The sequence below is a fragment of the Thamnophis elegans genome, chromosome 4 (assembly GCF_009769535.1).
Source record: "Thamnophis elegans isolate rThaEle1 chromosome 4, rThaEle1.pri, whole genome shotgun sequence".
In the NCBI taxonomy this organism is placed as follows: Eukaryota; Metazoa; Chordata; class Lepidosauria; order Squamata; family Colubridae; genus Thamnophis; species Thamnophis elegans.
This window is the reverse complement of record NC_045544.1, coordinates 85,543,078-85,556,763: the sequence shown is the minus strand read 5'-3', so window position 1 is coordinate 85,556,763 and position 13,686 is coordinate 85,543,078. Positions and strand designations below refer to the sequence as shown.

The following is a 13,686-nucleotide window of genomic DNA, read 5'->3' as shown; positions in this document are numbered from 1 at the left end:
TACACACTGCTGGCTCATTTAAATGGTTGTCCACAAGGACTCCAAGATCCTTCTCACAGTTACTACTATTGAGCAAGATACCACATGTACTGTACCTGTGCATTTTGTTTTTCTTGCCTAAATGTAGAACCTTTTTTCACCATTGAATTTCATTTTGTTAGCCCAATGTTCAAGTTTGTCAAGATCCTTCTGTATCTTAAGCCTGTCTTCTGGAGCGTTGGCTATTCCTGCCATCTTGGTGTCATCTGCAAATTTGACGAGTTCCACATTTATCCCCTCATCCAAATCACTGATGAAGATGTTGATGAGTACCGGGCCTAAAACAAGAGCTTTGGAGTACTCCATTGCATACTTCTCTCCATGTAGGTGCAGTTCCTTGAGGACTACACGTTGAGTGCAGTTGGCCAGCCAGTTATGAATCCATCTGGTGGTGATGCTGTCTAACCCACATTTTTCTACTTTATCTAGTAAATATCTTTTATCTATCTAAAAGATAATTATTTTTAATACTTTCACCTGTTCTTTCATTTTGGACCAAGTTGTTCAATTTTAGACCCTGAATTTTATTATAGATCTATAACATATTAATATGTGTTATTTCACATATCTGGAAACTTTATTTTTCTTTCTGCTGTTTTGGAGTCTTGGCCATTTGTCACAATAGCAGTTTCAATCCTTTCCTAAGTGTGACTTCTAAAATTTAAATGACCTAGAGATGATTTTTTAAAACCTATTTGAAAGTTTGAATTTGCTCTCAATAAATGAATACAATAAAGGATGTTGTGCTGTATAGCCAACATTGTTTTGGGCAAGCAGAACCATATACCATGCATTATTAACTCATTTGTGAAGTTGCAAGAAGGCTTACTTGTATTCAGTTTAGTTTCAAACTGAGATATAACAACAACTTATAACTTATAAAAATTGTGATATTGTATTCTTAAGTCAATGTTTATTTTTTTATTATATATTTTTTAAAATGGCACATTAATTTTTCAGGACTATTTTTACTACCATGTTTGTTCAATTGGTATAAAATAATGCATATATTCACAAGTCTGCGACTAAAAAGCTGTTTGATTATTTTCATCTAATTTCCATGTATTTTGATGTGCTGAAAACAAATAAAATATTGAAAAAACTCCTAGACAGCATGATTTGCCACAACATGCAAAATTGTCTTCAAATTTATCAAAAATTTTTAAAATTTTGGTATTTGTTTATATTATGGGTTTTTAACCAAATTTAAAGTCCAAATTACTATTAATTAATTCACATAAGTGCATTTAAGATATAAAATGCAAAAAAAAACCCTTAAAGGATTTGTCCGAGTTATGTAAAAAAAATAGCACTGTAAATCTGATGGTCAGCAACATATACATAAGCTAAGCAAGCTTTAAGTCTGTGCTTCTAATGGCAGAAAGGGTTAATCTTTCCTGAAGAATCCAGTGGGAGGGAGACACAGGGCAGATAGCAGCATCTCCGGTCAGTGTAGGGGGCATGGCCAGCACTGTGACGTCTCGTGTACAGACACAGAGCTGCTCTCTCCTGCATGCCACACTTGTGCACGAATCATCATCAGATTCTTGGTTCTAGGCTGTTCACACTTTTTCATCGTAATTCATGTTAGCTTGTCATTCTTCAACCGTTATGTTATGGTTCTGCGAAAGTGTATTAATTTGCCAGACAGTTTCTGTTTCATCTGTGGTGAATATACAGTGTTGAAGCAACAGCAGAATATTACAGACTTTGTGAAAAAAGTATACTTTGCATACTTTGGACTAAAAATTGGAGATCAAGATAAAGTTTGGGCGCCTCATAAAGTGTGCAAACGGTGTGTTGAGGACCTCCGAAACTGGTTCAAGGGTAAGAAAAAAATCTTTCCGTTATGGGATTCCTATGGCATGGCGAGAGCAAAAGAACCATAGTGATGACTGTTACTTTTGTTCATGCGATGTGAAAGGGTTTAATTCCAAATGAAAGCATTCCATTTCATACCCCAATCTTCACTCAGCAATTCGTCCCATCCCCCATGGGCACAGATATCCCCTGCTACCTTGGAAGAGATACCTAGCTCCGATGAAGGTGAAGTCATACCTGAACCAGATGACGAATCAAGTTCTGACTTTGAAGATGATATAAGACCAAAATTGTTTTCTCAGGAGGAGATGAATGATTTGGTAAGAGACTTGAATCTTCCCAAAGATGCCGCTGAGTTACTCGGATCAAGGTTGAAAAGCAGGAATTTATTGTTGCCAGGAGTGTCATCTTCATGGTTCAGACATAGTGAAAAGGAGTTTGTTACTTACTTCGCCCAGGAAGACAAGTTGGTTTATTGCATCGATGTCGAAGGTCTGATGGGTCAATTTAAAATCCAATATGATTCAGAGCAATGGGGTCTTTTTAAAGATTCTTCAAAAAGAAGTCTCAAAGCAGTTTTACTCCACAATGGTTTTTACGCTTCCATACCTGTAGGTCATTCCATACACTTGAAGGAAACTTACAAGAACTTGGAATTGGTTCTTCGTAAACTTAAATATGAAGACCATGGTTGGCAAGTGTGTGGGGACTTGAAGGTCTTGTGCATGCTGCACAAAAATACCCTTGTTTTCTGTGTCTATGAGTCAGTCAAGAACGACAAAATCACTGGACCAAAAAGAGTTCGCAGCCGAGGGTGCTAACAGTCAGTGAAAAAAATGTCCTCCGAGAAACTTTGGTATCTTCCCATAAAGTTCTTCTATCACCTCTCCACATAAAATAGGGAGTGATGAAGCAATAGGGATTCCAAGAGATGGAGAATGCTTCAAATACTTGGTCATCAAGTTTCCATGCCTGTTGGAGGCAAAATTGAAGGAAGGTGTGTTCGTCAGACCAGACATTAGAAGGCTTATAGTTGATCAAGAGTTTATCAATACCATGACAGATCCTCAAAAAGAAGGGTGGATTGCATTTAAAGAAGTCATACAGAAATTTTTAGGCAATAACAAATATCCTCACTACAAAAAGATTATCGGAAGAATGCTGAAAGCATTTCAAGCTTTAGGTTGCCTGATGAGTTTGAAAGTGCATTTCCTCCAGTACCATCTTGACTACTTTCCTGAAAATTTGGGAGCTGTGAGTGAGGAACAAGGTGAACGATTCTACCAAGACATTAAAGAGATGGAAAGGAGATACCAGGGAAAATGGAGCATTACAATAAGGGCAGACTACTGTTGGATGCTTCAGAGAGACATTCCAGATGCTACTCACAAGCGTAAATGCACCAAGAGGAACCTCACAAGGAAGAAGAATTGAGTTTAGTGTGTGTAGGTGAGCTCATTTCAGTTCAAAAAAGAATTTTCATGAAAATATTGTAATAAAACTTTAATTTTATAAGTCTATTTCCATTTATTTTGAGGTATTGCCTTATTTAACATAGTTACCTAAATTGTCAGGAAACGTGATGTCCTATGACAAAATGGAATCATTTTCGGATTCAGCACACCAAAAAACATAAAGATTACGTGGAATAACCAAAACAGCTCTTGAAAAAAAATTTTTTGGAGACCTGTGATGTTTCTGAGTTGATAAATCCCTATTTATATAATATTAATTGGACAAATACATATAAACAAAGATGAATGCAGGAGCACATTTTATTCTACACAATCTTATTCATAAAGGTGTTACAAGTCAATATCTATGGAAGGCTTAGTAGGAATCCAATTTATACTACAACAGCACTGTGCTGTATTTATCCCAATAGTTTTCTGACAATTTCTTTGAGCATGCTTTTTATGAAAAACAACTGGGTCACTAGGAGTTTGACAACAAATAAATTTATCAAACAAATCAATTAAAAAAAATCTAAAACCCCTCTTCTCTCAGTACCATTTTTGCCATGGACAGAACCTACATTTTATGACCATGCTAAGGATGATGGGATCTGCCACCAACTATTGGCCATTTGACACTTTGTGGGCAGACTCCCTCCCCTGGGAGGGAGTCACTGGGATCTTCCTTCTGTGACCATTTAATCTTCAGCTACAAAAGAGAGCAAACCCTTGGCTTCTGAACAAATATCTGTGTAATGTTTGATCAGTGCATTGGAAAGGACCAGTCAGGTGTTAACATGCATTTGTTAGATACATGGAGATAGGTATAAATAGTTTAGCATATTTTTGGAAAAAAAATGGTAGATGTGTGTTTAAAAAAACAAGGCTAACATGCTCTGATGAAAGCTCTAGTCCTGGAGAGAGAGAGTGCAAGAGTACTTTTGAAATATGTGCAAGAGTAATAAAGAGGCAGAACCACTCACACCATCAGAACCTGAAGATGAGCTTGATTCAGATTTCACAAATCTCAACAGGACTGCCTTAGAAAACAAGAGCAATTGCCTTGCCTCCCTCATCCGTTGCAGAACTGAGCCCAACTATCAATGTGGCCATCATACGTAGTTTAGGAAAGTCAAGCATATGTGACCTATAACTTTGTATGAGCATACAAAGAACAAGCTAACAGCTCACTAATACTGAAAATACGTAAATAGCAAAAACAAATGGAATGGAAATGGATTCCTAAAAATTAAAGAATCAGTAGAGGACAAAGAGTCTAGTGACTAGATTCTAGTCAATAGACTGCATATAAATATGTCTTGACTGTAGGTGATGCATTAAAATGTTCCTCCTTTAATTCAGTTCTATATTTCAAAGACTTTTCAAAAACAAAAATAGCCTGACATTTATCAAACATGCCTATCACAATCTTTTTATTGCCCCCTCCATCGTTTTATCATTAGTCTTTGATCTTTAACGGCTCATTCACTTGGGTTTATATTCGTGACCGCCCCCTCACAAACTTGTACTGGGATACGAGGGGCCTCTTAAAATGGGACCACAGGTAGAGTGCAGAAGGGATTCAGCAGCGGGCAACAGGAGAAGATGGGGTCGGAGTGGAGTCGTCCCCGGCCAGGTACTAACGGTAGTAATAAGTGACCGTTGGCCTGACAGTTGGGGCTGCTCGCGGCTTGGCTGTTGGCCATCGAATCGGGCCGCGTGATCTCCCGACATCTGTACCGGCTCTCGCTAGGGCGGAGGGAGAGGACGGCCAGGGGAATCCCTCTCTTCCTCTCTCACTTACTCACTCTGTGCCTGGGGCGCGCGCAGCGTGTCTTTTGTGTTTGTACACACGGAGGCGGCCGCGGGAAACCGAGAGTGGGTGGGGAGGAGAGCTGGTGGGCGTGGCCTCTCCTTCCCTCCATTGTGCGCCATTGGCGGTCTCCGGGGGAGGAGGCGTTGCCTGGGCGGTCGGGGGGCGTAGCTAAGCAGCGGAGTCGGCCTTCGCGAGTCAGCCATCTTTCAATTGTGCTCTCATCCGCCGTCGCCCGCAGCAGCTTCAGCACCTCCTCCTCCTCCTCCTTCCTTGCCTGCTCGGCAGCCGCGCTCAGCGTAAGCGGACGGGGGTAAGTCTTCAGCCTCCTTTACCGGACCCCCCCAGACCCCCGCTCGGTCGAGGACCCCTCCGAGCCGTCCCCTGGCTTCCCTGGCAAACTTCTGGGAGAGAGAACCGCTGTTGGGGGACTGGAGAGTCCCTTTATCTCTCCGCCTTCCCGAGTACGGCGGAGAAGCTCGGGCTGCTCCTTCCCTTTGGACCCCCCCGGCCCCACTTTGCTTGGCCGTTGCCCCCTTCTTTTGCCCTCGCCCTCCCCCAAACCTTCACTATCCTTCTCCCCGCTCCCTCGCCGACCCCCTCGCCCCATCGCCGCCCTCGATAGGAGCCGGGAAACGGCTGCAAACGGAAGCCCGTTGCCAGCCCCGGGAAACTCTCCTTTGCCTGCCTTCCCCTCTTCCCCACAGTTGTTGCTCAGCTTCACCATCTTGTCTCTTTTCTCTGGTCACCGACCATATTTTTTCCCTATTGCATAAAAAACAATTCGGTGGGGGAGAAATGTACCCAGGGAAGCCTTCGCACCCGGGGAGATTTTGGGGGGGTCCGTCCAAACTTTTCCTCTCTCCCCTTAGCCTGCCGGATCCCAGCTAGTTTTTGCGGGGTTTGGAGAAGGTATTGTGATGCTGCTGTTTTATTTTATTTTCCACCCCCCTCCCGTCTCTTTCTCTCCCTGCAAAGGGAGTAGCTGGGCTGCCTTTGGCGATTGTTTCCATTTTGTTGGGGCTGAGTTTGCCAGCGAGAGGCGCTTGGGAGCGAGGCAGCCGTAGGACTGGCACTTTACACAGGCAGAGGCAGCACCGAAGAGGCGGCAGCACCCCCCCACCCCACCCCTCAAAAAGTTCGCTCGTTGCTTTCTGGCTTCCTAACCTCTGACTTGGCTTTTCCTTTTGTGGCCGGGCTCTCGGGCGCCTTCTGTTTGAATTCCCTTCGCCCGCCCGGCCGAAGGCAGCGATGGTTTTTTTGCAGCAGCAGAAGCTGTCAGCCCGGGCTTGTTGCCCCTGCTTTAATGCGGACGTTTGCCCATCTTTTACTCCGATCAAGCTACCCGTCAGTTGCACGTCCCCCGATGTCTTCTGCAATGGGGGACACTTTTTTTTCGTCCTCGCCAAGGGGAAAAGAGGGGGGGGGGATCGAGGTGTTGCTATTAGGTTGGAGGCACCTTGGCTGCATCTCAAATTTGGAGCGCCGGGCAAAGGGCTTTTTAATCATCTGCTGAAATCTTTAGGCGGATAGATTTGCCGCTTAAATACAATTAAAGCGCGAACTCCCACCGACATTTTATCATCCAATTTAGGACTTGTAGGGAAGGCTTTTTTTTTTTTTTTGAACGTTGCAAGCCGATAGCCGGAGTGTCAGGCAGGCTGCAGAAGTCTGCTATTTGGATTGGCAATCGAAGGTGTGGATCTGCACGGTTTTAATTGTTTTAAGGTTTCCGGGGATTCTTTACATCTATTTTTGTGCGTGGAAAAAGCGAATCAAATGGCATTTTCGGCGGATATTTTTCGAGCGGCTGCCTTGTTCTAATGTGGTGATCGCGTGGGTGACTTCTTGCTGATAGGTATAAGGAAGAGAAGTTCGCGGGAACATGGCTCGTACCAAGCAAACTGCCCGCAAATCCACCGGGGGGAAAGCGCCCAGGAAGCAACTCGCGACAAAAGCCGCTCGCAAGAGTGCGCCCTCTACCGGCGGGGTCAAGAAACCTCATCGCTACAGGTATAAAAATTACCGGAAGAAAGTATTACGATCTGATCGCCCCGTAACGACGCGGAAATATTTATCGAAACGCAGTTTTTTTGCTCGAGGGGGGGAAAAGATCACAGTTTACGGTTTCTTGGATCGAGTCAAGATTATTTCATCAGAGTCGTTATTTTTTAATGCAAAAAAATTATACTCGACTCAAAATATTTTGAACGAAATATGTCTGTAAACCAGTGGAATAACTAGTAATAATAATCGGCTATTTTATTAATTAAAACAAATTTAAAATAGAATCGTAAAAAATGCAGCTTTAATATTAATCTAAGAGTTCTCTGGTTTGTAGGATGCCATAATAAAGCTTGATAATTATAGTGATTATCTAATTAATATTTATTTATTTCAAATTTATTGGCCATTTTTCATTTAGTGTTAACATTACAGTAGTTTAATTCTTCAACCGTAACTGGTAGATTTTGTACAGTGTACCACTAGAGGGCAGTATCTGACCCAGAATAAGAAGTAAATACTATATGTTTTATATTTTAAAAATGTTTAAACAAAAGAAATAGCAACTGACATAACTTGTTGGTATCTTAGAAGTCACTCATTTTATCAGCAGCCTCCATGGTAAAGTTATTTAATTTCTTGCCAACTTTAATAGGAGTTTGAGAAAACAGAATACAACTGAATTATTGCAATTGGAGTCTTTCACAATTTTCTGTTTTTAGTTTAAGTCTACTTAAATTTAAATTGCAAGCTTATTTCAGTCATGTAAATTAGCTTTGTAGAGCATACGTTTCTGTGAATATACATTGGGTTTTGTATATTTTTAAGATTGGAAGGGAAATGCTTAATTATTTTTGCTTTGTTTTTATTCAAAGGCCAGGTACTGTAGCTCTTCGTGAAATCAGACGTTATCAGAAATCAACTGAACTTCTGATCCGCAAACTTCCATTTCAGCGCCTGGTGCGTGAAATTGCCCAGGACTTCAAAACAGATCTGCGTTTCCAGAGCGCAGCTATTGGTGCTTTGCAGGTAAAAAAATGTTATTTTAAGTTAGCCTTCCAAAACACAAGTATCCTTTGCTTGTATTGATGTGATGTGTTATAATTTACAATAACTAATTGTGTTTTTGTTATAGTACATATTACAATTTTCTCTACTAATCTTTTCTATATTAAAGAAATTACACATATCTTCCTATAGTTTTTTTTTAAATCTTGCTTTCAAAAATTACAGCATTACATCTGGCTCTAAATAAATCCAACTTATTTAGTTGTATTATATGACTGGATGTAGATTTGCCAACAGAAATTATACCCAAGTTCTTTTCTAGAGTGCAGCCATTGATAAAACTGTGCTTTTGCTACGTGAGAAGGCATGTGATTGGTTGCTTCCATGCAGTCACCTTATTGGTTGAGCTGTTTCTATGGTCAGTCAAAATTTCATATGATTGGTGGGTTTCCGAATTAAGGATATATATAATTGTAGGTGAGCTGATAACTGCTACTGGTTTTTTTTTTAAAGTAATCTGTTTCCTCATTAGACTCTCAAAAACGAAAATCAAAAACAGGATTGTTGGAGTTCAAAAAATTTTAACGTTGTGACTATATGTCAAGTGTTCTAAAGAAATGTGATGATGCCAGTAATTTTAATTAGAGTAGCAAATATTTTGGGAATATGAACCACATGATGCCACATGAGAAAGGGACCATTCTTTTTTTATGCAAGTTATAATGGAGAGAAAATACAAATTTCTTTTAAGCTGCAAAAGAGTGGAAAGTACACTCTTGCTGTATATTATGCGATTGTCTTAACTATCTACTAATAGAAGCCATTGAGAGAAATTCTGATCTAGGTGGACCTTGTCAAATCTTAGCTAGATAATTTGTACATTACAGATGAAATGCAAGATTTTGTCTTGTAGTTGTGAATAAGTTATGACTTTAAAAAAATACAAAGTTAAAAGTGTTGTTTTTAGATCTTTCCTGATTATTCCCTCGGTTATGTATATGTTTTATGTGAATGTTTGCTGTACAGTACTTCCAAAGCTAAGTAGGTCTACTACACTTTTCCAAAAATAATAACTTTTACTACTTTTCCATATTACTTTTCTGGATAAGAATGGCATGTGGCCATTAGTCTAAGATTGCAGGATAATCTTTCATTTTTTACTACTGTACTAGATAAGTGTTCTTATACTGGATGGACCTACACAGCAGTTTTTAAGCCCCTCTATTCAACTGCGTATTCTACATGATAAAGTGGCATCTCTTCTTTCCTCAGTCCTGAGGGAACAGATAAAGAAGAAATATTTATTCCACCAAAATCAAAATAGATGTAAGCCAAAGTTTATTTTTGGGAAACACCAAGAGGCAACTTGCAGAATTCCAACTAAAACTGATTAAAACATTCAATGCCATACAACATAGGGACCTGGAAGTTGCAATCCATCAGAATTAACATAATTGATTATGTATTGCACATCTGTTCAAAATCCAGCATAGAGCAGATGAACATAAAACAGGAATTCACTAAGATAGGGTGTCATGTGCGGCCAGTGGTTATACAGACCTCCTTTGAAAATGAGATTTCTTGTTATCTGCTTGTCATTGCATGATTCTCTAAATAAGATAGAATCATCATGAGGTCAAGAATCCCAACATTTATGTCAAGTATTTCGTGGTTTAACACAAGATATTGTAAGTTTAACTGAAATTTAACTGATTTATCTTTAAAATATTACTATTTCTGCTTTATGCATTTTACATACGAATATATATGCTTCATTGATGAATTGTGAAAGCTCTTGAGATAAGAGACTTGGAATGTACCCAAATCCAGTCTACTTCTATTGCAGGTTACTCCTTAGTTCCTCCATACTCAACATGCAACGTTGTGCAAAATAGCAAATCAATACAAGTAGTCCTTGACTTATAACAGTTTACTTGGTGACCGTTCAAAGTTACAACTGAAAAAAATGTGACTTATGACCCTTTTTTTCACACTTAGACTGTTGCAGCATCCCTGTGGTCATGTGATTTACTTTTGGATGCTTGACAACTGACTCACATTTATGATGGTTGTAGTGTCCCAGGGCCATGTGATCCTCTTGCAGCCTTCTGACAAGCAAAATCAATGGGGAAGCCAGATTCACTTAACAACCGTTTTACTAATTTAACAACTGCAGTGATTCACTTAACAAATGTGACAAGAAAACTCGTAAAATGGGACAAAATTTACTTAACAAATTTCTCACTTAGCAACATAAATTTTGGCCTCAATTGTGGTTGTAGTCCTCAAATTTTAGCCATTCATTTAGCAATTATTTGACAGTACTGTGATTTACTTTGAAAGTTGCAATTAAAGAATGTTATGGGGCATGGAAACTACAATATAAATAAAAGAGCCAAGAAAATCTATGTGTAGAACCAATAAGAGAGTTTTAGATACAAGATTAAAATTAGGTGTTAAGATACACAAAATAATATTTTTCCATTTTCTTTCACTTGGCTTGAAAATAAACTTACCTGTGTATTTTGTGAGGAATTGGGTACTTTTTATTTTACATAGTTAAACCATTTTCTTTTCTCAATAGGAGGCAAGTGAGGCCTACCTGGTTGGCCTGTTTGAAGACACCAACCTTTGTGCTATCCACGCCAAACGTGTCACAATCATGCCAAAAGATATCCAGCTAGCACGCCGCATACGTGGAGAGCGTGCTTAAATTCTACTAAGATGGATTTGTCATTCTCAAAACAAATAAAATCTCTTCTTCCTGTTATTGGTAGTAATGAACGTTAGATTTTTTTTCCCATGGGGTTAAAAGGTACCTAAATCTATGGTTGCAGATGGAAAAATAGAGGACAGAATCGGGTATTGGCAGGTTATTTTTCATTTTCATTTGTGTGTGGATTTTTAATATAAACGTGGGGACATATAAAGCATTATTGCTGTAAAAAACCCATTTCATTGAACAAATTTCAGCAGTTCAACTTTATAACAATTATAAATATGCCAGTCAGACTTTTCTGGACAATGCCAGCATTTGGGGTTTTTTTTTTAAGGTAAATTTCTTATTGATGGCAACTATATGAAGTCTGTATCATACAGTAGATTCCATCCACTCAATATACTTTTCTAAGTTGTCCTACATGCAAGTACATGTTTTTAATGTTGTTTGTCTTCTGTGCTGTACCTGTAAGTTTGCTATTAAAATACACGAAATAATATTTGTTTTTGTCTTAATTTTTAAGTATTTTACTTTATTACTTATTCAGTAGCAATGAATATGTTTAAAATGTATTTAATGTACTACATTTATATGAAAAATATTTAAAATGTATACTGTAGCTTAAATATACAATTATAATCCCATTAAAATATCTGAGGGCATCTTGTGTCTTAGAAATAAATATTCTTAGAAATTCCAACCAGAGATTCAGTTTTGTTGACCTGAAGTGCAGCTGTATCTATAAAACATGATTACCGTATTTTCCGGCATATAAGACAACTTTTTAACCCCAAAAATTATTTCAAAAATCGGGGGTCGTCTTATACGCCGGGTATAAGAAAGGCCATATCCAAAAACAAAAAGTAATGCCGCCGGTGCAGACACCGGCCTTTCAATTGATAACCTCAGCGCTCCTCGCCTGGGCACATGAATGGATGAGAGCTGGGATAGCTTTGTAAGGTCTGGTTGGCGGTCTGGAGGAAGAAGGCGCTGAGCTTAAACTACGAAAGCCCAGCAGCGTGGAGGCCTTCAGCCAGCTTCCGGGCGCCTGAAAGGGGGTCGACTTTTACGCCCAGTCGCCTTACACGGTGGAATATACGGTAGGTGAATTCCACAGATTTGCTGGACTTTCAATTTCTTATTTCTCAAATAGTTTGCACAGGTTTGTACCAAAAAGCAATATATAAATGTTGTTCCTTTAAGGTACAGATGCTAGTTGAAAATTACATCAACAATTATGACAGGCTTCTGTAACCTTTTGCCCCTAATTCATTGAGGGCAAGGTAAGTTTTAATTTTTCAAGAATCTATTTTTTCCAGAACAAATCATACTCTGATGTTTCTGTCTAGAATTGCTCCAATTACATTTAAGTTTTCAGTACGTAGATGGAAACACACTTTTTGATAAGTTGTGGTTATGAAAACTTCAACAATTGGAATTTATAGAAATGCACATGTTTGAAGGAATCTTCTTGTCCCATTGAGTTTTTCAGGGTTTTTTCCCCTGATTCTTTTCCTTCCTGAATTGATTCTTATCCTTGCAATTCTATTAAAAACCAATACGATTGCACTTCCTTATTAAAATTCCATGCTTGTTTATTCCCTGTGCATGTTCAATACTGCTAATGTCATCAGAGAGTAAGTTCAAAATGGGCCATATTATTTTGAGACATTTATTATTGATTGCTAGCCACTTGGCCAGTGCAAGCAAAGAACTTGCATTATCCTGCTTGAGATAGAGGATTGTTTAACAAGAAAAAGCTATAACTAGATACAAAAATACAGTTATAAGTATACAGTAGCAATATTGTGTTTTAGTCTATTGATTTGTAACCTTGCTTAGGCTACCAAAATTGTGCATATAGAAGACTGTTCAGATATGATTTTTTATTGTAATAAAATAAAATTGCATTAATTTTAATCAGAAGGTGACAGAAGCAACATGTATTTTCTTATATCTATGTCTGGCCTTGTAGAATAATAATGCTTTTAATCTGGGAACAATAATGCTACAATGCACAAAGTAAGTTGTCTTTCAGTGTGATAATACTGTGAAGATGTAAAACTTTGAGTAGTTGGGGATGTACTGCTATTAGTTGTATTTATATCCCGCCTTTCTATCTAGGGACATTTGAGGAGGCAGTCAGCTGTGCCTTGGCACATGAGGGAGCAGTGAGGCATGCAGTAAAAGACAGGTACATGCCATGCTTGTCAAAATCAAAACAAGGGGAACTCTTCTTGCTTCAGAGAGATCGAAATGTTGAAAGTATTGGAATGGGGAGTGGGGGAAAAGAAAATATTCTGTAGGAAGCTGTGATTTAGTGGTCCAATATTTCACCAAATAAGAGGTTGCTGCTCAGGTAAGCATTAAGCTAAAATGAAAAGCAAACTCCTTATGGATTAAAATTCTTTTTTGCATTCCCTCCTGCTAGAAAACCAAAATACTATTAACATTCATCTGTTGGATGGTATCTGAATATAGGGGGAGGGGGTTAATGATTACATGCAATAGCACATGGAAAATAGGATAACAGCTAATCTGAAAACTGCAGAAAATTCTGGAGGCTTTTAACATCACCATGAAATCTAAAAACTACATATTGAAATTTATATATCGTTCTTCAACACCAAAAACAACAAAAAATTTCTAAGGTACCGTACTTTTTAGAGTAAGACACACTCCCCCCCCTAAAAATGGGTGAAATTTTTGGGGTGTCTTATACAACAAATGATGTTGAAGCGCCTCCCAGATCCCTTCCATTAGGCTGTTTTTGGCCTCCGAGCATTGCGTTTTTAGCCTCTGCACACTCCGTTTTAGACCCGTTCTGG

The 13,686-nt window shown here is 38.9% G+C and overlaps 1 protein-coding gene across 1 annotated transcript; it reads left to right on the top strand.

Moving 5' to 3' along the window:
• Positions 1-5,323: 5,323 nt before the first annotated feature.
• Positions 5,324-11,357, top strand: LOC116507664 (histone H3.3A). The gene is made up of 4 exons (XM_032215979.1): positions 5,324-5,440; positions 6,986-7,140; positions 8,007-8,160; positions 10,724-11,357. The coding sequence occupies exons 2-4, from the start codon at positions 7,013-7,015 to the stop codon at positions 10,850-10,852; spliced, it is 411 nt and encodes a 136-aa protein (XP_032071870.1). The 5' UTR covers positions 5,324-5,440; positions 6,986-7,012; the 3' UTR covers positions 10,853-11,357.
• Positions 11,358-13,686: the final 2,329 nt, after the last annotated feature.

What these genes read in the sequence shown, in the direction of transcription:
- LOC116507664 (XM_032215979.1), top strand. Translation starts at nt 7,013, where the DNA reads ATGGCTCGTACCAAGCAAACTGCCCGCAAATCCACCGGGGGGAAAGCG. An exon ending in AAGAAACCTCATCGCTACAG is followed by an intron (nt 7,141 to 8,006) that starts GTATAAAAATTA and finishes TTTTATTCAAAG; the next exon opens with GCCAGGTACTGTAGCTCTTC. An exon ending in CAGCTATTGGTGCTTTGCAG is followed by an intron (nt 8,161 to 10,723) that starts GTAAAAAAATGT and finishes TTTTCTCAATAG; the next exon opens with GAGGCAAGTGAGGCCTACCT.